Source organism: Tympanuchus pallidicinctus, unplaced genomic scaffold (assembly GCF_026119805.1).
Source record: "Tympanuchus pallidicinctus isolate F22 unplaced genomic scaffold, pur_lepc_1.0 scaffold20, whole genome shotgun sequence".
NCBI lineage: Eukaryota > Metazoa > Chordata > Aves > Galliformes > Phasianidae > Tympanuchus > Tympanuchus pallidicinctus.
Genome location: NW_026294722.1, coordinates 2,737,483 through 2,762,085, shown reverse-complemented (window position 1 = coordinate 2,762,085; position 24,603 = coordinate 2,737,483). Strand labels below are relative to the sequence as shown.

General features: G+C 46.5%; 2 protein-coding genes across 2 annotated transcripts in view; one reads left to right on the top strand and one right to left on the bottom strand.

Moving 5' to 3' along the window:
- Positions 1-19,139, top strand: APCDD1L (APC down-regulated 1 like). Its single transcript, XM_052684105.1, has 4 exons — positions 1-406; positions 10,477-10,606; positions 10,918-11,476; positions 13,321-19,139. Exons 1-4 carry the CDS (start codon positions 370-372, stop codon positions 14,083-14,085), a joined length of 1,491 nt encoding a protein of 496 aa, XP_052540065.1. The 5' UTR covers positions 1-369; the 3' UTR covers positions 14,086-19,139.
- Positions 15,855-24,603, bottom strand: part of VAPB (VAMP associated protein B and C) — a 34,193-nt gene continuing 25,444 nt past the window's right edge. Inside the window, exon 6 of the mRNA XM_052684109.1 lies at positions 15,855-24,016. Coding sequence (XP_052540069.1) covers positions 23,858-24,016 — 159 coding nt within the window. The 3' untranslated portion in view covers positions 15,855-23,857. The remainder of the gene's footprint in view (positions 24,017-24,603) is intronic.

The window sequence follows — 24,603 nt, the reverse complement described above, 5'->3', positions numbered from 1 at the left end:
GCTACTCCGCGTGTGCGATGCGCGGCCGCGTGTGGGGCGCGGGCGGCGGAGTCTCCACCTCTTCTGGCAACTTGAACCTGTGGCTGCCAAACTCCATTAAAGCTATCAGCAGTCGGGGGGGACGCACTTCACAGCGTAGGCGGGATAGGTTGCTTTTTTTTTTTTTTTAATATCTTTTTTTTTTTAACTCCTCTTCGAAAGCTTGTGACTGCTCCCGAGCCGGCCCCGAGCTGCAGCCGCGGTCCCGAGCCGCGCCGCGGGCACCGGAACGTCCCATGGCCGCACCGCCGCGCGCTGCGCCCCGCTGAGCTCCGCGGGCACCGGCGGCGGTCGCGCTCCTCCCGCCGAGGAAGCAGAGCATCGTCCACCATGGTCCGGTGCTGGTGGCTCGCCGGGCTGCTCGTAGGTAGGTGGCATCAATCAGAGCGGCGGGGGGTGGGAGAGGGCGGCGGGGAGCTGCCCGCCGCCTCCATCCCCACCGGCGGCAGAGAGCCCGCGAGGAAGCCGCGAGGAGGGACGGGCTGCAGCACGGGGTGCCCCGCCGCACAGCACGAAGGAGCCTGGCGCTGCCCCGCTGCCCGCTCCGCTGCGGCCCGGGGGTGGTTCCGTGCCGGGGGGTTTTCAGATCTCCGGCACCTGCCCGGTAAAGGAGCGCTGCAGAAGCTGTCTCCCCCCGGCACTCGGCTGTGGGACCCTCCGGGCGGCACAGGCTGCGTCTTTGCAGCCGCCTTTCAAAAAGGGCTTCGCATAACCACCCCACAGTTCTTGGAGCTGCTTCAGAAGTAAAGGTTCTGGCTGAAGAGATCGTGTGGGAGAACAAAGACAACAGAGCGGTGAAAAAGGCAAAATGATTTCTGATGGTGACAGAGGGCAGAATCCGGGGAAGGCTTCCCCATCCTCACACGGATGTTGCCCTGGGAAATGTTTGGGAGACCCTTGGTTGGAGCTGCGTGCCCCCAAACAGGTGAAAGGAAGGGGGGAGACCCCCATGCCCCTGTGTAGAAGCTGGGTTTCCTTTTCTTCCATTCTTTTCTGCCGCTCAGTTTGCTCATCTGAGTCTCTGGGCAGCCAAATATCACACTGACTGCCTGTGAAACTCTGGGCTCCATTTAGTGACCATTGCAGAGGAGTTGTGTAGTGACAGCTGTTGGAAATTATTTGCACTGAGAGTAATGGACCAGACTACAGAAAGTCTCAAAGCTTGGTACTGTATGGTACCATAGGGTTACTTGTCTGTTCCCTTATCTGGGATCTTTGTCATACATGGTTCCCCAGATATAAGATTCCACAGGTTGAGAAATACATATTCTGCCTCTAGAGATTTCATTAGCTCCAGTTGCGCTGCTCAGAGATCTGCTATACTGCATTATGTAAGGTTACTCATGTAACTCTAATTAGAATACTGCTTTCTTAGATTGTCCTGCAATTTTAGTCCAATCAAATTAAAATCCAGTGCTTTTCCATCTAATGTCAGTGACAGAATTTCCACCGATTTCAGTAAGAACAAAGGTTGGATCCTAAAAGATGTGTTTAAATAGCTAAGTTGGATCCAGAGCTCATTAAAACCAAAGCAAGGTTCGCCAGAGATTTCAGTGTGTGCGAGACTGGCATTGGGAATTTTGCATGAAATGAACATCAGCATGACACCAGTGCATAATTAGTTGAAAAAATGCTTTAGTTAGGTAACTGGACCTGAGTTTAGAGTTTCTTCCAGCAAAGAATCACTCATTCTTAGAAATGTCCCAAGAGACTTACTAAGTTTTTACCTAAACTTTCATTAAAGTCTACATTCCAATAACACGACACCGATATTTTTCATGTGTAGCTTCTCCTGTATGGTTTTAACACTTTCAGAGTATATTTTCAGGTTAGAAAATGACTGTGTTGGGGTAAGATAAGATCAGCAGTTGCATTCAGTTGTAAGAATAGGAAGAGAATCCTCTACACAGTAGCACTGAATTACATACAGACGTGTGCTTACATGTATATATCCACTATTAACATCATTGTCTTTGGTTCAAGTGTTTGATTTGGGCAATATTTACTTTACTAATTTAATTTTTTCAAGTTGGCATTTTTTTTCTTCTCCAGTTCTCGAGTTGGCCAAAAAATCAACAACTAATGTATTATGCTGGGTTGTGTGATTTGACTCTATTTGTTCTTCCATAATTATAGCTTAGCCATGTTCAAAGTATGTGGATATAGATAAAAACAAGGCTGAGATGTGAAAAAAGCATAAGTGAAAAAAAATATCGTGTGGTTTCTATATTTTCCCCACAAGCACAAATTGTTGAGTAAGGAGATTTTCAAAAGCCAGAAATTGCTATGAAGAAAACCAAAGCTGGAATCCAATGCTAGGGGAGGCTGCATCTGGCAGAACAAAGTTTGGAAAGAGATTCTGCTTTCAGTGGGATCCTGTGTTTCCCCAGCATACACAGCATATGTCATCTGCAAAAACAACGCTTTCGTGGATGAGATACAATCACCATTAAAATCAACCTCAAAATTAGGAAGCACCTACACAACACACTCAGCCAGTTCCTTTGGTTTTCTTACCTGTTTCTTGAGGAGGACAAAGCCATGCAAACAGAGAATTCCTAATTTCATCATTTTAAGACAGTGCATCTCAGATACAATATTACCAAGAAACTGAAGGTGAGAAAGTGGGAATTTGGAAGTGTAACCCTTTTTTCTGTAGGCTAAGATTGCTGCCAGAAACTGAAAACATGATTCATATGACTGCTCCCCCTCTCTACCCTGCTTAAATTGTGTAACATCTGAGAGGTTAGTAATCTGCAATCTGTTGGGATTTTTTTCCCCTTAGAGTTTGACAGTCTCATGCTGTAAAGAGTGAAATTGGGAAAGTTCTATTTCTGTGTATTAGGAAAAAAAAATCTGTTTGAAATTCCAAGACTCCAGATTGTTAAGTGATAAAAGGGTTGAAATCCATCATTAGCTTTAGCACTGTGATGGTGTGATAATAAGATCTTTCATACTGATGTTTTCTCATTTTCATCAAAATCATCATGATTTGAATTGAACTGAACCTGGGAATGCTGCAAATGAAGCTCAGCTCCCATGGCCTTGTTAGAGACAGTTGCATCTGTTCAGTAACGTCTCTCGTCTTACAGTTGCTGTGCTGGTACATAAATCAACAGGAGAAACTTCAGCACTGAGTGTTCAAAGAAATTTACTTGAGTCTAGCCCATAAATTAAAGCTTTAAACTTGAGTGCAACCATTTGATCAATCACTGGAAAACTTCTGGTCTCTTCTACGCTGATATGAAGCACTGTCAAACATATGACATTTTGGTCTTGTCTGCATCAAAGAGCTTTTGCCCCTGTACTCTGGGATCAGCTTATACACCCAGCTTCCCACTGAGAGAAATGCATTTACCTGGGTCATCTCTCTTACTGAAGCCACAGATGCTGGACACTGGCAGATTATGACTTTTAAGTATCTCTTCTGACCTGTTAATACAAAATCATAATTAGACTTCATAAAGCTTTTCAGAGATTTTTCAGAGAGCAACTCAGTTTTCCTTGTTTGTTTTGCTGTGAAAAAAGTCCTACATTTTGTTAATTGTGAGTAGCACAAGTCCTGTTATTGGATTATACAGTGTGTAGGTTGAACGTCAACTTTGATTTCAGCATCTGTCGGCTGTGTTTAGGGGAGCTGGAACACATCAAAACTTGGCTGATTTTGACTGGCAGAACAGTAGACTGAAATTTCAAGCTATCTAGAAACCACACCCAGACCCCAAAACACATGTTAGAAGTAACTATAATTCTCTGCTTCAGCTGAACAAGTAAGCTTTTTCTGTGGTCACTTGTGATTCTTTGTTAAACGCGTGCGTATTTCTGGTGTGGAACATGTATCAGTTTACCACCTATGTGCAGAACGTTTTTTCTGAGAACACCCTCTGTTAAGAGTGCTTTTGAATGCCTTCCTCATCCTTGTGCTTTGCGTGGGCCAAGTAGCCCCAGACTATTAGATCCCATTAGATCCCGTTTTTATTACTACAAACAGTATCCTTGCTGCAGTGCCAAGACTCCTATTGTGTTAGGTGCTACATAAGGAGAGAACAAAAGGATCGCTCTTGCTTTAGAGGGTTTATAATCTAATTTCCTGGACTTAGGCTTCCAACAGTGAGTTGCAGGGACATACTGGGGTTCCCAGCTGTGTCCAGCAGTTAGAACCTACTGGAGTTGTTTATATCTTTATGTGCCTAAATGCCTTGGTGCCTCTGGCACGAATTTCTGAACCCACCAAGGCGATCTTGATGAGGAGGAGGGTGAACAATGCGCTTACACAGCAGAGCAGCTGTCTCCCGTGGGAGCTGAGGACCGGGAGTGCTCCATGGCAGTGGGAGACTGAAAGGCCACTCTCAGCATCCCGCCAGCTCCCTGCCAAGAGCGGGTTATTCCCTGCTGTACTAAAGCTTTGTTCAGTCCTTCAAAATCCTGCCAAGCAAGTGGACTTGTGCTGCCTACTAGATTGTGCCTCAAGAAGTTCCCACTGATATACAAGGCAGATTTTTTTCACTCTTCATTCAATCCCAACAGAACCTCTTTATTCGCTGTAAGGAATTCCTTCCCTTCCTTGGTGTTTATGCTTTGTGAATATTTATAGGCTGTTATCATGTCCATCTCTCTCCCCAGTTGTCACTCAGCCAGGCTGCATGTGCTCTGCTCTTTTAATTCTTGCTTCGTAACTCAATCTCTCCCACCCCCTAATCGTTTTCTGTTGTTCTGCTCTCAGCTCCCGCCAGTTCCAGTTGCTCATTTTGCTTGGGGGGAATGCTATATTTATGTTAATATTATGTGGTGGGTGGTCCTCTCTGTGCTTATGGTCCATGTGAGTGATTTAGATGTTTAAAATGAGGTTGGCATTTTATAGCCAAGCCATTGCCTGGTTGCCAGTTCCACTCTTCAAAGCACTCTGGGAGAAAATATGCTTAGCCATCACTATTAAAAGCAGCCACAATAGCCACTGGTAAAGTGTCTGTGCAGGGGTTGGAGGGTATTGCCAAAACTCCATGGATGTGCCACAGATTCAAAATGATGGTATGCCATTACTTTCAAAACCATGCACTGTATTCTCTGTTTTTATCTCGCCTAACTTCAGGAAGATAGATGTCCTATTTCCCATTTGGTTAGAATTGAATTCTGGTTAGAATTTAACTGAGTCGTGGCTTTACCCCTGGGTATTGTTCAGCATGGGGCTGAGCTGGTTTGCTTTTCATTCTCCAGCTGCTCTCACCCATCTGTCACCGTCCAGGTGTCTCACTGGGATCTCAGCAAAACCAAACTGAAGTTCTCATCAGTGTTCGAGGAAGAAAAAGTTGAAGCATTTCCTTTCGTCCTTCAGTGTTCTTTGCCTTTTCCTTCTACATTTCTCTGTGTCAGACACCTGTGGCAGTACTGCTCAAGACTGCACAGGTCACAGTGTGTTCATGCTGTCTGAAATAACATGTTTTTTTGGTGATTTACCAAAGCCAAAAAAGAAGGCACGTAGCAGTTATCCCATTAGCTCACACCTCTGCTCATAACCCTCGGTGCTCCGGCTGTTGGTTCCCGTGGCTCGGGTTGGCACAGTGCTGGCAGCAGGCAGGCTCCTGGCTGCATGCAGGCCGCTGCTGCCTGTGGGGGCCATGTGGTGCTGCTCAGCTGTTTTTGACCGAGTCTTTTGACGCTGGCTGGTCTAGGGGAGGAAAAGCACGAGTCTCCTCTTCCAGAGGCTGCCTGATGCCATCTGAGAGCAAGGAAGGAGGGAGAAGTGGCATGGGGCAGCGGGGCTCATGCCCATTAGGGCAGCGAGCGCAGGGCAGGACGGGCTCTGCTGGAACTGAAAAGTGTGGCATCGTGACCGGCAGTAACTGTAGGAGATCTCTTGGGAACGTGTGCTCACATCTGCTGCCAGAGCTTTTATGTCTCGTGCTGCCATAGTCCTCTATGCCAGCTGCGGTGGGCCCTGCTTTGTTTGCTCCATCTGGGGAGAGAACGTGTCATACCCCATTTCTCCTTTGCATTCCTGTGTTCTTTCAGCGGAGTATTCATGCCAGTTTATGGGGAAGGGCACTTTCTGAATAAGGTCCTGATGCTGTGTTGTTACAGTCGTGGGATCTTTCCTATTTACGACTCCAATGAAAGTGGGATCGAGCCCTGCAATCCTATTTACAGTGTCAGGTCTGGTTTTCTTCAGCGTAAACAGCCAGAGAGAGCAGTTTTAAGAGCCTTTTTATTTAAATATAGTTTATACTGAAGAAGATCTTTGACATGCAGGAGAGAATATCTTCTCCCTTCTCTCTTTCCCTCCTACAACTTCCATTTGCCTTGTCATCTACCCCTGGACATGACACTTACAGGAGAAATAAATGGTTCCATGATTCCAAGAGCAAAATATTTACTTCTCTAGTGCCTTAAAAACCTCTAGACAGCTCACCACAAGTGCTCCACTATTTTAATTGTGGATGTGAGACAAATCAGACAATGATCACAGCCACAGAAGACAGGGTAGAGTGTCTGAACTTGTTTTCCAGTGTGCTTAAAGTTATGTGGTGAATTTATGTTTCAAAAAGTTCTTCTCCAAAACCCTGAGCTGCTCGGGACTTCAGAGTGAGCTGAGTTCCCTCTTAAGATCTGCAGAATGTCGCATGTGGTCACGTTCTGTCCTGCACAAGGGGATGCTCTGCAGTGATAGCTAACATATCCAACATGTTTATTGTGCCACTCTTCAAAGAACACAAAGAAACATCTGGTGAATTCAAAGCATTTTGCAAGTAGCACAGGCTGAGCATCAGTCTAGTGAAACAGCTCTGTATATGCCCATTTTACTGAAAAATAAGGGATGAATAATAGAAATACTTTTCCAGAAGCCAAACAGAACTCCAGTGAAAGCACTGGCATCGTCCCTCAACCACTTGACCACATTCTGGCTTCAGTTCAGGGAGGCATTACTAATCAGGAAAAATGCTCACGAACTGGCTTAATTCGGAACTCGTGCTTAAGTTTCACTGAAACCAATTAGACTTAAGCATGTGCTTAAGTCCTGTCCAAAACTGGGTTCAGATTGAATGTAAGCAAAATGCGAAGTTGTGCAGTGATACACTGCTCCACCCCCAGTGGGTTATATTTAAGTTTTACAACTTTATAATATCATAAAATAAAATATATCTCTTCCCACAGAGTTGTTCTCTTGGGAATGCCTTATTGTGAGTGAATAGAAAGCACTGCTGACTTAATCTCCACACAAATGCAAAAGAAATTGATCTGCTCAATACAGACATCTTTGCTTTTGAAAAAATGCTTATTCCTTTAGTGGCTATCCCAAAATCCATTCTGCATGCTCTCAGAAGAGAAAAATGCTAAGGAAACACTGTTTTGCTCTGTTAATGAAGTCTGTGCGGATAAGTACAATTTACTTAAGCAGAATATATTGATAAGTTTCTTATCACCCATTTCATTCCAGTCTGAACATTCCTCAGAAAATATCAAAGGCTTTAGGTCATCTCTAAGTGAAGAAATCTGAAATTCTCCATGACTTCAGGCACTGATCTTATCCCTGTGAATGGGTGACTAACTGAAACATTAGATTTATAACTGGAAATAATAAATTCTGGCCATAGGAGGCAATAACATAACAGATTAAACAATCTAGCTCTGGAGAAGAGTTCATCTTCAGTAACTAATTTGGTGCAAACTCTAACGTATGCATTTTCTCCTCCATTTATAAAGGAATAGATGTGTGACTCAACTTTTTTCCAAAGTCAATCTGCATGGAGAAACACAAACAAGGTTTGTTTCCAACAGAGCATATTGCAGTATTTCTCTCCTGGATGGTATTTTTTTTCCTTCAAAATGGAGAAATGGATCTGAATCTGCAGCAAAGAGTACTTCTGTAGCACAGCTCCTGTGGCAGGTTCTCATTTCAGGCTTGGCCATTGCCTAGGAATCTTTCGTCCTAATTTTACCAAGAATTTACTTTGCGTAGGAATTTCCAGTTCTGCCTTTCTATCATTTGATGCTGTGGGTCTGATTTTTTCTAAGAGTTGCTTATACAAATGAGAGTATGGAATAGTTGATTAGTATTTGCTACTGCAGTTGTCTCAAGACTCGGTCCAGTTTTTGCTGGTTCCAGGGATCAGCCTGGCGTTCCTAATTGCCTGAGTACTTGTGCAGCCCTCTTGCCTGGAGACCTTGGGCCAGCGCTTTGGATGCAGCACGCACCAGAAAGCTGGAAAAAGATCCTGTTTTGTCTAGCTGCTGCACTGAGGAGCTCTCTGGAAACGCTTGTGGTTAATCAATACAGACAGACAGGATAACGAGAGAATGGAAGAGATCACAGTTGGAGATTTTTTTTAGATTTTCCTATGAATGAGTATTTTTGTCTTGAAGATGAATTGTCATTAATTCCTTCCCCCCCCCCCCCCCTCCTTGCCCAAGAACTCTATGAAGCAGTCAGCTTGTGTCTCTCTTAAGATGGAGACAGGAGCTGCGCTGATGTGCGCCCCCAGGGGCCGAGTAACAGAGTGACACATGAGTGACACATGAGTGACACATGAGTGACAGCCACTTTATGCTGCTCTTGGAATCAAAATGTGGCCTAACTACAGATTTTAGGTCTGGAATTGAACTTTTCCAAGTTGAAACACACTGTTTGGATCTGGTGGGGCTGGGCTGGAGTATTTGAGAGAGAAAAAAGCAGCCACAAAATTTGGATACAATCCAGTAGCTTTTGGTTTGAGGATGCATTCAGCTTGGAGTCTTGTGTACAGTTAAGTAAGATAAAATCCCAAGGAATTCCCATCATGTCAAATATTTACATTCTGGAGGTTTTTTTATTTTTACTTTTTCTCTCTCACTTTTTTTTTTCCCCCATGGAGTTTGATCCTGATTATAAAAATTCCCTTTCCTATTGAATGTGTCAAAATCTTGTGATCATGTTGCCACAGTGTCTGTGCTCTCAAATAATGCAGACTTTTCGTGTCTCTGCCAAAAGCAGCAGTAAGGGTTCAGTCAAACACTGAGGCTTCTGCCGCAATAAACACACACACAGCAGTTAGCAAGTTCAGCACGGGGCTGTATTCACTGCTGTTATTTCGGTATAACTATAGACTGCACTAACACCTCCAGAGCCCTTCTGTGGTTGTAAGCAGGAGCAAATTTGGCCCATATGATCTGTTACCTCTAAGCCAAATACAGCTATTTGTGTAGTTTACAGTTTTCTCTAAGATAATTATTTAATATGCTTTAAGTGTGGTTCACTCTGGACTGTCCTTTAACTGAAAGATCTCCAACAGCTTTGCCAGCAGTTAGGCCTGGTGCTAGGATGGGCAGCTGGAGCTTGGCTATTCTGCTGCTGAGTGAGAAAGCAGCAGGAGTGGGGCTCCTCAGAGCACAGCTCTGGCAGCAGTGGGTGAGAGAGCAGAACCACGGTGGTACCAGGCTGCAAACTTAACCAGCAGCCAGGGCTTTGTCATTCAGGTTTATCTTTTCATCTGAGGGCTCGCAGGAACTGATTTTTAGGAAGCACAATGCAGTGCAAGCAATTGAGAAGGAGCAGGCTATCCCTGCTCACCCTGTCAGGCCCTTTACAGATGATTAAAACAGAACAATTGCGAGTCTGCTCCAGGAAGACCCCTCAGCACCAATAAAGCATCTTTCCAGGCAGTTCCTGCACTGCAGCGCGCGGTGAGGTAACAGAACATCCGCAGTGCTTTCAGTGCCTTTGGGTTGGTCGGCTGCTTGTTAACGCTCCCCTGCTCGGCTGGGGCTTTGTGTGCCGTGCGCTTATTCCCTGTGGTCATTCCAGGGTCTGTGTGTTAACATCTGCACACATTTTGAAGGCGCTGTTCCTGCGATGTGTAAAACCTTCCCCCTGTAGAGAAGTGACTGAATTTGTGCATCAGTCTGAAGTTCCATGGCTGGCCGGGCTGCGGGACGGGCAGGAGTGGGGCAGGAACAGCAGCGGGGATGTGGCAGCTTTGCTGGGCCTTCGTTTCAAAGAGGCAAATCTCGCCTTCCTTCCTGAGGCAAACTCACCAGGAGGGCAGCGGGAGTTTGCCTAAGAGCGAATAACGCACAGGAATATGCATTTATGTGCGTGCAGGCAAAGGTCTGCAGCGTTTAACCGCGTGCTCACACATTCCCATAGCCAATAACATCCGCTGTTATGGGAAATGAGGTAAGTGACAGAAGTGCTGTCCTTATGGCGCGCGACAGGCGGGCCGCCGTTCCCATGCCGTAGTTCTGTATCGGTTTGCGCTGCCGCTGCGGCTTCGGAGAGAGCGGGAACAAAGGGCTGCGCCGACGGACCGAGCGATGGCTTCAGGTACTGGAGCTGGGAGCCGGCAACAGCGGGGGCTCCGCGCGTGTGTGTATCGTGTGTATGTGTGTGTATATGTGTGTGTGTGTGTACATGTGTGTGTGTGTACATGTGTGTGTACTGACCGCCTCCCCGCCTTCTCCCCGCAGTGCACGCGGTCGCGGAGCGCTCGCTGCGCTGGGAGCCGCGGTGCCGGCAGCAGCTCCGCCACCTGCAGGACGGCGCCAGGATCGAGGCGCGGCTCCCGCCCCGCCTGGAGGGCCATTGGGTCTCCACCGGGTAAGAAAGGCCCCGCGGGCAGCGGGAACCCCAGCCCACCCCGACCCGACCCCTCAGCCTCCCTCCTCCACTGGCCGCGGGGCAGAGCGGGCTCCACAGCCCCTCCGTCCCGTTTTCCCGGTGGGCACAAAGCACCACGTCGCACCCGGTGACCGCCACCGTCGCGTTTGGCAGCGGCTTTTAAAGAAGACCTCGAAATCTGCCCCTCCGGCCCCTCTGCCCCCTGTGCCCCGCGTTCCCCCCCGCCTCAGCCCCGCTCCCCACAAGGCGCCCGTTGCCGTACCGGCGCTCAGCGCTGCCTCTGTCCCCAGGTGTGAGGTGCGGCCGGGGCCGGAGTTCCTCACCCGCTCCTACCTTTTCTACGCCAACCGCCTCTTCAAGGCCTTCCAGTTCTACTACTGGGACCCGTCCTGCCGCGAGCCCTCCTACTCGCTGGTCATCAAGGGCAAGCTGCGGCTGCGCCAGGCCTCGTGGATCACCCGCGGGGCCACCGAGGCCGACTACCACCTGCACAAGGTGGGCATCGTTTTCCACAGCCAGAAGGCAATGCGGGAGGCGGCCTCCCGCATCGACCGAAGCTCGGGCGAGGGCTGCGGCGGTTTCCTGCCCCCGGGCCGCGCCTGGAGCCCCGGAGCGCTCTACGAACTGCTGAGCGCCAAAACCGAGCGGGACTGCACCGCGGCCCTGGGCTTCGCCATGCACGAGCTGAGCCTGCTGCGGGTGGAGACGCACCACCAGCCCCTGCCGGGGCCGCAGCAGAGCGGCAGCAGCCTGGTGGAGGAGCTGTACCTGGGAGACATCCATACGGACTGGCCGGAGCGGCTGCACTACCGCCCGACGGGCTACCAGCGTCCGCTGCAGAGTGCCGTGGTAAGTGCGGGCGCCCAGCCCGTGGGCTTCGCAAAGCGCTCCTTGGTTTTGTGCTGTGAAAATACCGACTGCCTGCACGTTGAGCCCCACAGACCCCAGGAGGAGATGGAGGTTCCCCCATCCCTTCCTGATTGCTGGAGTGGGATGGGCGAGCGCTCCGCAAGCACGAGCAATAAGGCTGCCTTGGCATGGGGCTGCAATTAATGGCTTTTCTTTGGCTCTGTGTTCTCCTCGGAAATGCAATTTCCCGGCTTCCTGCCCCACGGGCAGTGAAGGCTTCGGGCTGCACGCTGCTGCCCACTCTGCTGTTTGCCTTCCATCCCTCCCTGTTATGTCCTTCAGTTTCAGAGGAGCAAGGAAGCCAATGTCTGCCATTAAACTGCTGCTCCTCTGTGTAATGCCATTAGAGGAGGAAGTTGCTCTGAGAAATGCTATTACACTGAAACCAAGCGTTCTCTGTGACAGAAATAGAGCTGAACAGGAGCCCTGCTTGCTTCTTGTTTTGTTTCAGATGTTGCAGCAGGTTGCTTTATCTCCAGGAAAGCACGTTTTTGTCTGAATCATGTCTGATCCATTCAGAAATGACTGAGCAGTGAGATGGGGGGGGGGAAAACCTCTCTGCATTTTGCCAGATGGAACTGAGTTAACAAAAAAATCCTTTTGGGTGCAGATTGTGGGGGGCAGCATTTCCCCATGCCCCAGATGACAGCAGTTGAGCTTGGAAAAAGAAAACCACAGAGCAGCACCCCCCTTCCTCCAAAGTAACCTTCCCAAATTGGTTAAAACTGTGTTATCTTGGGCCAAACCCATATATATGAGCAAAACCAGATGGTAAATATAAACACTTCTAAAAGTTAATTTAAACCCAAACTTAAAGATACTGAAATCCACTCTCCGAGTACAGCACTGTAATTAATCAGCTCACAGCTCTCCAATGCACCCGCGCATGATGTCACCACTTGGCGGTCATTAGAAGCTGCCATACATTAAGAATTCTTCACATGGCAGTGAGAAGGCTGAGGGAGTGCGACAGTTGGCTTCGTGTCCACAGTGATCAGTTCATTGGGAACAGCTTTTATTTTTTCTTTTTTTTTTTGGTCACTGGACTCATATTCCTTTGCCTGTGCTAGTGAGAGCAGCAGAACTATGCTAGGAATTATTTTTTAACCCTCTTGATGAAAATATCACTCTTTTTCCCTTAAATTTATACTTCTTTTAAAGAAACCCATTCTCCCAAATTACCTTTCATTATCAAAGAATTTCCTGTCTGAGCAGAGCAGATACATTTGCCAACTTCTGGGATTATTTAGCCATAATGTACTGTGTACTGTCAGCACTCATTAATGTGACAGTAGCAGTAAAACAAACTGAAAATGACTAAATTACAGTAGGCTCCAATCAACTCACATGTAAATTACCCCCTCTCCAGTTAACTACTGAGTTATTTAACCTTGCTGCATGCAGTGGTTCAGCAAAGATTAGCTCGTGTTCTGGAAAACGATACAACATTCCAGCCCTGCTTAATGAAAAGTAAAGCAGTTGTGATGCACAGAGTGCCAGAAAGTGTTCCAGGCCGCCCCAAACCCTCTGGCGTTTGACAAAGGACGGCGGAGGCGCGGGGCTGCAGCAGCTCTTGGCCTTGTCCAGCTCCACTGCTGCGTGCGAAGCCTCAGCTCAGGACGGCACAGAGCTCCTCATCACACTTAACCTACCGGGGTGTCTTGGATTGAGTTTGTTGCAGTCGAACGTGCTGGTGTGGGAGTGGGAGTGTGGGGTTTTTAAATGTTGTGAGAAGGGTTTTTTTGGTCATATCGATTGACATGAAAATCTTCTGTCTCCTGCAGCACCACATGCATCCGTGCCCGGCCTGCGGCGCTATCTACAGAGCTGACGAGCACCACCCGCCCATCCTGCCTGCCCAGGTCGAGCTGCCCGTGCAGCTGAGCGGCAGCTGGGTGAGCACCCGCTGCGAGGTGCGCCCTGCCGTGCTCTTCCTCACTCGGTACTTCATCTTCCACGGCAGCAACCACACCTGGCAGGGCTACTACTACCACTACTCCGACCCGCTCTGCAAGCAGCCCACTTTCACCATTTACGCATCTGGGCATTACACCCAGGGCGTCCCCTCCTCCAAGGTGAAAGGGGGCACGGAGCTGGCTTTCAAAGTCACACAAGCACGGGTGACGCCCATGGATCAGGTGACGGTGATGATGCTGAACTCCTCCGAACCGGGGAGCTGCGGGCTCGCAAGCTCCTGGAGCGCCGGCGTGGAGCAGGATATAACGCCAACCAACGGCTGCTTGGCTTTGGGCATCAGGCTGCCCCACACAGAGTATGAGCTCTTCAGAACAGAGCACGATCCCAAGGAGCGCAGCCTGCTGTACGTTGGTGAGAGGCCCACGGATGGATCCAGCCCTGACCGCCCCGACAAGCGGCCCACGTCCTACCAGGCGCCCCTGGTTCAGTGCGCGGGTGCATCAGAGGAGTTCCCTAGCTACTATAGTCTGAAACATGTGGGGAAAGAGGGTGCTAACGGCAGTGAAGAACTGAAACCTTTGCCTGTGGCCCTCTTACTGTTGATAGCACTGCAGGTGCTAAGATGGGACTAGCTCTCTATTCAGGTACAGCACAGAACCCAGATAGTCTTGGTGCTAATATGATTTTTGTAACTTCCAACTGAGCACATCTGGAACCAGTTTTACTTAGACTTGGAAACACTTTAAAAGAAAAAAAAAGAAGGCAAAAAACAAAGAACGGTGAATGAAGCCAAGAAGATGTGCCTGACAACGTACTGCCTGATGGCTTTGTTGCCTCATCTCCCCTCGTCTTTGCATACCAATGTAATGTAGTGACATGGATGCACTGCACATTGCAATCAGTACTTCAGCAATGAGGGGAAAAAGAGCAACATCAGTTGCAACTGATGCTTTGAGCTTTTGGCACTGCTAAGATTTAATCAAGGGCTTAGTTCAGATGTAATTCAAACATCCAGAGTGTCAGCTGCTGAGTTTTTTTGGGGTTAAGCTCCCTCCGCCACAGTCCTTATTGCTGTTTGTGCAAATTTGATCTGCGGTGTCCATCAGCACCAGATACAGTGTCAGCAAGTGCTCTCACTAAGGACACAGCTAACGATGCCTCTCAGTTTATACATGTTTTCTGCAGTTTTCACATGTACATACATGTGGAGATGCAGAGCAGCAACCGCAGAGCATCACCTGAAAGAAAAGCTCCAGTAAATAGAAGAGGCTTCTGTGCACAGCGGTGCCAACTCCCAGCATTCTGTAGCTGCAGACATTGCATCCTTGCCGCACTATTTTGGCACTGCCAACTGCAGCTCCCACTCACAGGCAGTGAGCAAAGCAGAAGATCACTCAGGTCTTCTCAGGCTGTATGTTTTCACTGTCTCCTCTTCTAAGTGCATTGGCTGTTAATCCAGCTGTCGTATCAGTTGGACTGTCACTGCCAGCCCCGTTCACTTGAAGATGGTTTATAAATCTGCCTGCAGTGAACAATGCGCTGAGGAGACGAGTCTGAGCAGCACTGTCAGACTGTCCAGAGCTCTGCTGGCAAGAAGGAGAGAGTAAGAAATTACATTCCCTTTGCTGCAGCCAAGAAGCATATAACATACCTGGGGAAGACCTCTTCCCAGTAGCTAAATCCCCTCCAAATAAGCCTATATATCTTACAAAGGATATTTTTGTTAAACCATCTATGCAATAGCTACTTCTTAATGCTGTTTTTACAAACTTGCAGCTTGTACTTAAATAATTTATGGGTTTTATAGCATCAAAGTACTTTTTTGGGGGAACTGTACATTAATAATTCAGATGAGATGCTTATTAAATGCATACAGTTGTGACACAGATGTTGTCAGCATGTTCACATGTGCCAGGCCCACATAAGCAGCCACATCACTGATGTGCACAGTGGCCAAACTCGGCTCGTCTGCCTTCAGTGCCATCAGTGGAGGCTGCTCCAGGGTTCAGCTCAGCAGGCACAACGCCTCCCTTCGTTGCCAAAGCTTTTTGTGCTTTGTTGCTTGCTGCTGCATGGAGATGTGTGGGCAAACATTTGAAGAACTGAAGTGCACCGTGAGGAACAGGGCTTTTGTCATCTTGGGACACCCTGGGAAGGTGCAGTGTATGACTGAGGCATAGCAGCACTGCCTCTCTTTGAAGCTGCATGCAATTTTTTTCCCTAGCAGTGCTGTTTGCCATCACCAATTAATGCAATGTAGGAGGTTATGATACTCAAGACTGGAGAAAGACCCCCAGCTCCCCCGCAGCAGCCGTGGTGCTCAGCACAGCTCAGCTCTGCAGCACTGAGCACAGCCCTGCACAGCACTTCACACTTTGGAAAGGAAAAGAAGCCATGAAAATGCTATCTGCATAAACATTGCAACTTTTATTGTTCTTTCCACAGTTTTGGGAGAAACATTTCTAAATTATACAGTTATTCTCTCAAGAATTTGTGCCTTTTTTCCAATCTGACAGTGAGTCTTGTTTTGCTCATTTTGCTAAGATCAAAGAGAGAGTGTGTTTGCTATTTTCTGTGCGTGAAGGTAGTCGTGCACTGTCATCAAGACATTCTCAGATAAACTCAGCCAACCAGTTTTCTCTCTCCCTCTATGGCCTTTCACACTCTGCTAGCAATTTAGTAAGTTTTGAATCTCTTTTTGCATCTATCCCAATTATCCAGCTTCTCTCTCAACATCCAAATATCCAAATTGCATCAAAAATGCCCGTCTCATAGCTGAGACATACAGAAATACAATCACTGCCAGGGATAATTCAAAACAACGTGACCTTTGTCAGTTTTTCACCCTGGGACTGCACTGGGAGCACAGGTGCAGCTCTCATTCTCTGACTCTGAGCACAGAGATGTTCCCTGTGTTACTGTTTTCTCAGTAGCGATTTTAGGTATATTTTCAATGGTGATTTGGAAGCACTGAATTGTATCAGATCCCTGCAGAAGCCTCCTGTGAGCATCCCCATTTCACTGCAGTTCTCTTGCAAGGACCACTTCTGAAATGTGCCATTTTCACAGAACGCCAGGCTTTGCTGGGGGTCCAGCTACACCCAACCCACATTAATCCCAAAGAAAAAAGAGAAATAAAAGACAGGATGAAATAAGTGACTTTACACGATGCTCCTCCGTTAGTGTTCATTTCCTTTTTCATCCCTTTCCCAGGCTGACCAGCTAAGCAAGCACATACCCGGTCACCCCATGCTGTACGCCACCCTCATCAGCAGAGATGGCCTCAGACATCTCCCTTACAAGTACTGACAGAAGTTTTATAGGCTGAATTTGAAGATGTTAACTTTGAATGTTAAGCACTGCTAATGAATGACATCAGCTCTGCAGTTCTCCTAGCTCCTCACTAGCAGTTTCACCACCTGCATCCAGAAACAACCCTTATCTCCTGCCAAGATTTCCTCCGTACCTCAGCTCTTCACCCCCCCCTTATCCCCCCCAAGCACTCGAGCCCATACATTTTTCTTTTCCTTTGGCTATTGCTTTCCTTATTAATTTTCTACACTTCATAACTCTTATCCTTCGTGTTGACTGCTGTCAGTTTCCCTTTTTCTTGTTTTATATTACATCTATTTTCCCCCTCATTCATCACTGAAATAGGATGGGCTTTTTGCCAAAGTTGTTCTCTTCCTTAATTGCCAAACTGTTGAGGTTGGGCCATTTCCTACCTTTCTCATAGAAAACTGCCAGTTCTAATTCTGCTTGCCATCTAATTTCTTCTTCACCAGCAGATTTAATGCTGAATTTGCTGAGCTGTGCCCTTTGGAAGCACCACGTAGGTTCCCCGGCAGCTTGCAGGCCCTCGCCTGAATGCAGGGGGGATCCCCCAGGGAGCACCAACTCCTGGTGCTCCGATTCCTTTCTCCTCAGCCAGCACAACCAGGACAAAAGCAAATACCTTCATGCCCAACACTGTATAAAGTCAAGGACTTAACAAGCATCTGACTACTGAACTCTGTTTGGCTCTGAAGCACACACGTGCCTTCCTGCTGTAGCTGTGAAGAAAAAGCAAGCTGAGGGCTGTTTGTACCAGCTGGAAGTCAGTGACACAGCCACACGTGTCTCCAAAGCCTTGCTCTGAACTTCTAATACAGTTAAAATGATGAAAAGCACTACCTCCAAAAACAGAAGAAAAAAAGCAGCAGCACACTTCAAGCATTCTGCATACACTCAGTTGCTTCCTGCACTGCATCTGAGCATAAGTCTCACACATCCAGCCCCATCATTACTCAGATGCACGGCCTGTGATGCTCTGCTCCTGGGGCAGCACACTGATGTACAGCTGCCAACTCAGCCTTGGTCGGATCTGTTCAACAGTTCCATTAGCAGGAATGAACCTCTTGCAGCGATCCATCCTTTGCCCGTGTTTAAAATGCCCCACCATGTTTTCTAATTTGCCCCCAAAACGGAAACAACGCACAAAGTTTTAAAACACTTCTGGATAAATCATTACGATCTGATAACCGATCCACACTGAATCTAAAAGCCTCGTATTGACTATGAGCACACTGCACTGAGGCAGCAGGGGACAGAAAGGAGATGGCTGACTGCACCCGGACACCAGGAGCAAACTGATCAGCACGGCAGTGAAACCCAGCAGCTGCTGCTCCACCTGCAGCCCCACAGCACACAGCAGTCGGCCCTGACGTACGGGTGGGTTCCGTGTTGTGCCACGTTGATTCAGGTGACGCTTCAAAAACCACATTATACAGATCTTAAGAGGACTTCAGCTGATGCAGTGCCAGGCAGTGCTGTTGCTGGACACCCTCTGGTCAGCCACAGCCCAGTGCTGCAGTGGGCATCAGAGCCACCTCTCACTCCCTCCAAGCAGCCAAACCCGCAGCTCAGCTCTGTCATCTCCCAGCTCCTGACTTTGTACGGCCTTAATAAAGTCCTTCTGAATGTAGCTGTGTATGGATAATTACACGTGGGAGTTGTGCCAACCCAAACATGAGGGAGTTCAGAAGGCTCTTCTGGTCTTGCGAGTTTCTCCACTGAAGAAAAAAAATTGATTAAAAAAAAGAAAGTATGGCTAAACTGGGGACAGCACTTCCCTGCAGGCTGCTCCTCAGCTCTTTGTAGGCACTTCAAAAGCTTGAAAAAAAGTCACAGAATTCGGAACTTATTAAATGAGAATGAAGTGTACCAATGGAGAAATACAAACCGAAAAGCCAGATGTATGATGTCAACTTGTAATATGCAGGTTCAATTAATCTCTTAATTCATTTGTTTTCTTATCTTCTTTTGCTTTGCCATCTGGAAAAGGCCTTTCTCCCATGACACATTATAGGAGAAAGATCCAAGGTTCAAAATCTGCTTCAGGGAAATGCAGCCTTGTTTCTTTACTCACAGACTGGAGAGATTCATGCAGATGCTTCAGGACAAACCTGGGCCTGGACCAGGGAGAAAACATCTCTGTGGGAGCTTAGGACAGTTGTCAAACTTGTACTCTCCAAGGTAAAAATGTGAAAGCAGTTCTGTAAAAGGAAATGAAGCCACGGGAACAGCAGAGCCAATGATAGGTAAAAATGCATATCAGATCATGAAAGAGGCTTCTGAACAGCTCTCACTTGTGTTGTTTCAATGAAAAGCCTACATTTATCCAGTAAAAAAAATAAATTAAAAAAAATCAATCCATTGATAAAACAAATTTTACAGATAAGCAGATTTGAGTAGCAGAAACACAACTACTTTGTCCTCGGAAGCTCATCCAAACAAGAGGCAGCAGTGCAACGCTGTGTCCCTTCAGCACTGACAGCCATCAGCGAAGTGATTCAGAGCACGAGGCAGTGGGGGCAACACAGAAATCGCTGGTGGATGTGGGCAAAGGATCTGCACTGCCCTGCTTGAACAACAAACCCCTCTGTTTGTCTAACTGCCTCTGATGGCTCACAGCAGCACTGCAGCCCATTGTCAGCTCTTAATGGAGCGAACCTGCAGGAGCAGGCAGCCTCGCTCAGTAGTCACTTTTCTTTCTGGAATGCCCACACACTGATCTATGTATTTCCTCATCAGTAAATCAGACTTGTAGAAATGCTAGAAATTACAAGGAAGAGTAACATCCAGGTATGGCATGTAACTAATCCCAGTCCTACACAGTCACCTTTTTTCATATTTGTTTCTGAATAACAACACACAAAGAAACCCTGCACACACAGATGTGCACACTGCAACTCACCACCTGTCCTTTTTCAACCTGCTCACTTGAGGATCTGAGTAATGGGTGCTGACCCGTTTGCAAACAGAACTGAAAAGCAACTCTGAGCTGCTTCATGCTGCTCATGGTACTGCTGCACAGCACATGAGATCCAGGGGGCTGCTCCTATGTGCTCATCCATTGCAAACAGAGGGCTCTTTGGTTGTGCTTTTCCTCAGCTGCTTTAGATAGAAAACAGAACGTGAGATATGACATGATGGGACATAATGCAAAGCAAAGTAAGGACAGCGTGAAGAGCTCAGAATTCCACAGGTCACTACTGCACCCATGAATGAAGGAGGTGTTCCAATCAAACGATGAAAACAACACTTTTTTTTAAGGGGGATGACACAGAGAGAGCTTCTTGCATTTGGTGAGTGCAATGTCAAACACCATGACATCAGAGATCCCTTTTGTACCACATCACCATGTAAGTATACTGACTGCTAAGTCAAGGTTATAATAAGAATTGCAAGTTCACAAGTGCAGCAACTAGAAACCCTTTATGGTTTATTGGTGAGAAGAAAGTCTAGCAATTTGTAAAGTGAATTTCCAGCTTTATCCCACTAACAGCATTTCAGCAGAAAAGAAGTAACACGGAATACCATCACCAAGCTATCATAATCCTGTATTTTTAGAAAATTACATTATGATGCATCAGTCCCTCTCAGCATTACATACGCAGTATTAACTTAACTGGGCCCTGCGGCTACTCGACAAGAACCAGCACTGCGTGCCTGGCCTGCACACACCACTGCTGTGCATCCACACCGCACAGCTGCAGCGCACAGGGACGCCATCGCTCGCACCCGGAACGGTGCTGTAAGATGGGAGCAGCCAAGTGAAAAGAGCAGAAGTGGTTTTCTCATTCACTCCTCAGCACGCTTCGGCTCTGAGATGTTTCAGAACTGTTTGCAGAGGCACCCAAATTGCGCAGACAGCAGAGCCAGAGCTCCACAAGGAGAGCACTGCCAAAGCAGCCTCTGCTGGCTCTTAGAAAAACTAACAGTAAACGTATCTGAACAGAGCAGTAAGGACAATAAGTAATAACTTGTTTTCTACTACCGTGTATCAACTACAGTTTCCTAGCAGCTGCTGCTGTGGGAGGACACCAGATGATAGTGTTATCCATGAGCTCTACACTTCATGCCTAAGATACACAGTGCCCTCCAGAATATCCACCCCCTGTAATCCAAACAAAAGCTCTCCCAGCAGCAGCATCTAAAGGACGGTTTATAAAAGCTGGGTTATTTTTGCAGCATTTCCACAGACTGGCCTTTAGGAACTGCAAGAAAAAATACCTTCACTGTTCTTTCTGTTGCATATGAAAGAAGGGTCTGGCTAAAGGGCAGGTAACAAGGATTCTACTCAGCAGTCATTTAAATCCAGCAAAAGCAAAGCTACTGTCTAGGCTGTCATCAAAAACTGTTAGGAAAGACCTCGATTATTACTTGTTAAAGCTGCCAAAGATACAAAGTTAACTTAAGAGTCCTGATTAGGGCTGGAGGTGTGGGTCTGCCCCTCCTGCAGCTTTCTGGGTACATCCTCAGCTTGCTCAGTCCTGCACATCTCTCACTGTGCCTTGGTAAGGCATCGAGCAGCACACAGAACTCTTCTTTGTGGGACTTCTTTATAAACCTGAGCGCAAACCACAAAGACAAACTTGCTCACAATGACTGGAAGTTCCAAACCATCAGCGTGGGTGTGGAACAGTGCAAAGAGGATAGACGTTCTGTGGTTCTGTGACTTTCTGCTTCATTCAAAGCTGCTGTGCCAGCAGTGATTGCCAGCCATGTGGAACAGCTGCCTGGAGTGCTCTGACAGACACACTCACAAGAGATGATCAGCGTAAAGCTTTGATTCTCTGCCCTGAAAAGGTCTTTTTTTGTTTGTTTTTTTTTAAATACTTTTTGAGGCTGTTTTTTAGGGCTCTCAAAGCTAATGCTATATACTGTGAAGCAAATTAGGATTTCAGCTCCTCCAATAACATTTCTAGTGAAAGCAAGGTATACGCAGCCTCTTAAAGACACCGGGTAACTCAGCCTCCCTTCAGTGAAGAAATTTCTCAACACATTCTTTAAAGCCAACAATTACCTTTTTTTCCATTATTTACAACTCATGTTTCTGAAAAGGCCCTCTGAGCTGCTTCTGTAGAAGTCTGCACTCCTCTGCTCCTCTGTCTCATCCCTCAGCACACTCTGTCACACTGACCTCTGTGCTCTGCTCTCCTGGCACAGCGCTGCAGCCTCACTTCAGCTCTTTGTCCTTCCATCCTCAGCAGACAAGCAGGCAGTAACATTTTGAAGTAACAACCCTCTCCTTTCTGTCGCTACTTCCAGAGCTGTGCTCCTAAGGAGAAAACACCAAACAGTTTTTCATCCCCCCAAAGCCATTTTCTTGTTAAATCTCACATGAAGTTTCACTTTTTTGCACTTGAGAAACAAATGGAACAAATACCAAAGGCAATGATGGAGAAGAGCACAGCAGACAGCAGCTGCCCAAACACCCTTCCCAAGGAATCCCAGGAGCAAAAAAGGAATGGAAGAACGTTCTGAAGATGTTTCTTAACCTTGAATGGTGCTACAAAAACTTTGTCAGCAATTGTTTCTGGGCATAGGATCTAAGATTATACAAGGGCTCACTTGCTCAGAAGCTAGTTCATCTACTGAGGCCCAACACGTTACAGCACATGGAGTTTCTGAGTTTTGTAAGAAAATAAACAAAATTACCTTTGCTTCACGTTCAATATGTTAGGAAGCATCTTAACCAACGAATCCAACTAAACTGAGAAATGTGAAGTTCTGCAGCACCTCAGCATCAGCACGGCTCCTGTGAACAACGCACACAGCATCCCAGCAGAGGATGCTCAGAGTGGGGCTGCTCACAAGGACTGTAAAATGAGGCAGGGAAAAGTCCTCCTGAAACACGGCTACCGGTTTCCTTATGCTAGAAACAAGCTAAGTTGACAGATAATGCTGCTCCCTCCCCGCCAAAGCTATCAGAGCATGACAACAGTAACAAAAGAAACATTAATTTGGGGGCTTTATTTAATTTCTTTTTTTCTTCTTTTTTTTTTTTTTTTCTTTTTTTTAGATGCTACATCATCAAACAGGATTGGTCTTTTTACGGCATAGGACTAGTTTACTACTAATATTTTTTCCCCTAGATAGACTTATTTACATACAAAAACAGTTTCCTGACCACTGTTTTCCCAATGCTCAGATGATCAGAACTCCCAACAATTGCGTAGTGCCCAAAACTACAGGAGGCAGAAGAATCTTGCATCACTACAGCAGCAGATTTTTAGTTCTAGTCACTGGCTTTAGAACAGGTGCCTTTTCATACCATAAAGCATTAGTCAATTTTGTGACAGGAAGGAAACATGAGATGAAATACATTAAATAAGTTAAATATGCATTAAACATCTCTGAATAACATTTTAATTCAACTAAATGAACCAATAGCAATGCAGCTTGGTCCCTCCATAAGAACAAGGCATTGACTTCTACTCCCAACTAGCGCCACACCGGTCCATACTCGCCTCTTCATGATGCCTGGCACATTCAGCACTGCCACATACAACTCTTTCCAGCTCCTCACTATTCATTTAAGTGTCAAGAAATTGGTAACTTGCACAGAGTTGAAGACACTGACAGAAAAACTGTTAAATTTATGAGCAGAATGGTGGATTAACATATTTTACAGAAGTTATCAACACCTCCTGCCTAATCCAGCTCCAAACATCCAATAGGGCCAGCTCCAGCAGTGGAAGAATCTTTTGTTTTTTCTATTTTTCCTTTTTTTTTTTTTTTTTTTTTTTTTTTCCTTTTTTTTTTTTTAAAAAGAGGTCATCCAGCAACATGTACCAGGGACTAAGAATGTTTAAAATGACATATACAATATTCCATTGTAGTGTTAAATCATGATTTTCTTCCCCCTTCATCACTGAAGAATATTCTTTCATTCATTCCCTCATTGTACATTTTAAACTTTCTAGATTATGTTACATAATATTTGTGCAGGGGTAATTTAAAGGCAAGACCTGTGAGATGTCATACATTAATTTTTTTTTTAAACACTGTTATGAATAAATTTAATCCAATGATATGGCAGAACCATCAAACCAATTTACAATTTCCAGCATGCTGCCTCTACAAGGCTATTTTTCCTATAATTACACCAATGACAAAGAACAAAACCACCAAAGCAAGTAGTCTGGAGCTGTGCCCTTCATCCTTGACAACAGCTGCAGAAGCAGATATTGGGTTGTTCGTCTGGGGTGCCTTTCTCATCCGAAGTCCATCTTCTTCCTAAAGGAAGACAGATTAATTATTTCTCCTGAATTAATAACACATTTGTTTTACAGGTGTTTAAAGAATTTCTTCATGCACCAGCCAGCCACACAACATCAGAGCTGACAGAACAGAGTTGCTTTCTTTGGGGCCTAGCAATAACAAATTCTACATTTTCCACCAGTGCTGATACCTCTGAAACTAGAGATCGATAATAAATGAAACCAAAACAGGTCTTCAGCTTGGTGATCATGGTTTCTCATCTGTTTGGTTTCACAGGGATGTGCTGGGTGTGACCAGAACTGTATTTCTTGTGTTACTTCACTCCCATCAGCCGTGTGCTACAGGTGTCCTGACCAACGTGTAGCATTGGCACAACGCTGCCCTCAAACCCCCGTCAGTCAGAGAGCACAGGGCCAAATCCAACACTGAATGCTTCATCCAAACTCAGGAAATTAGGTGGGGGAAAAAGAAATAAAAATGAGTGGGGATTCATTCCTTTGGGTTGCTATCCCATCAGCTTCTCCAGCTGCATGAGTTGTGTGCTCCTCTCAGAGGAACCATCGATTTCCACACTTTTTTTCTGGCTTTATGAAGAGAAACAT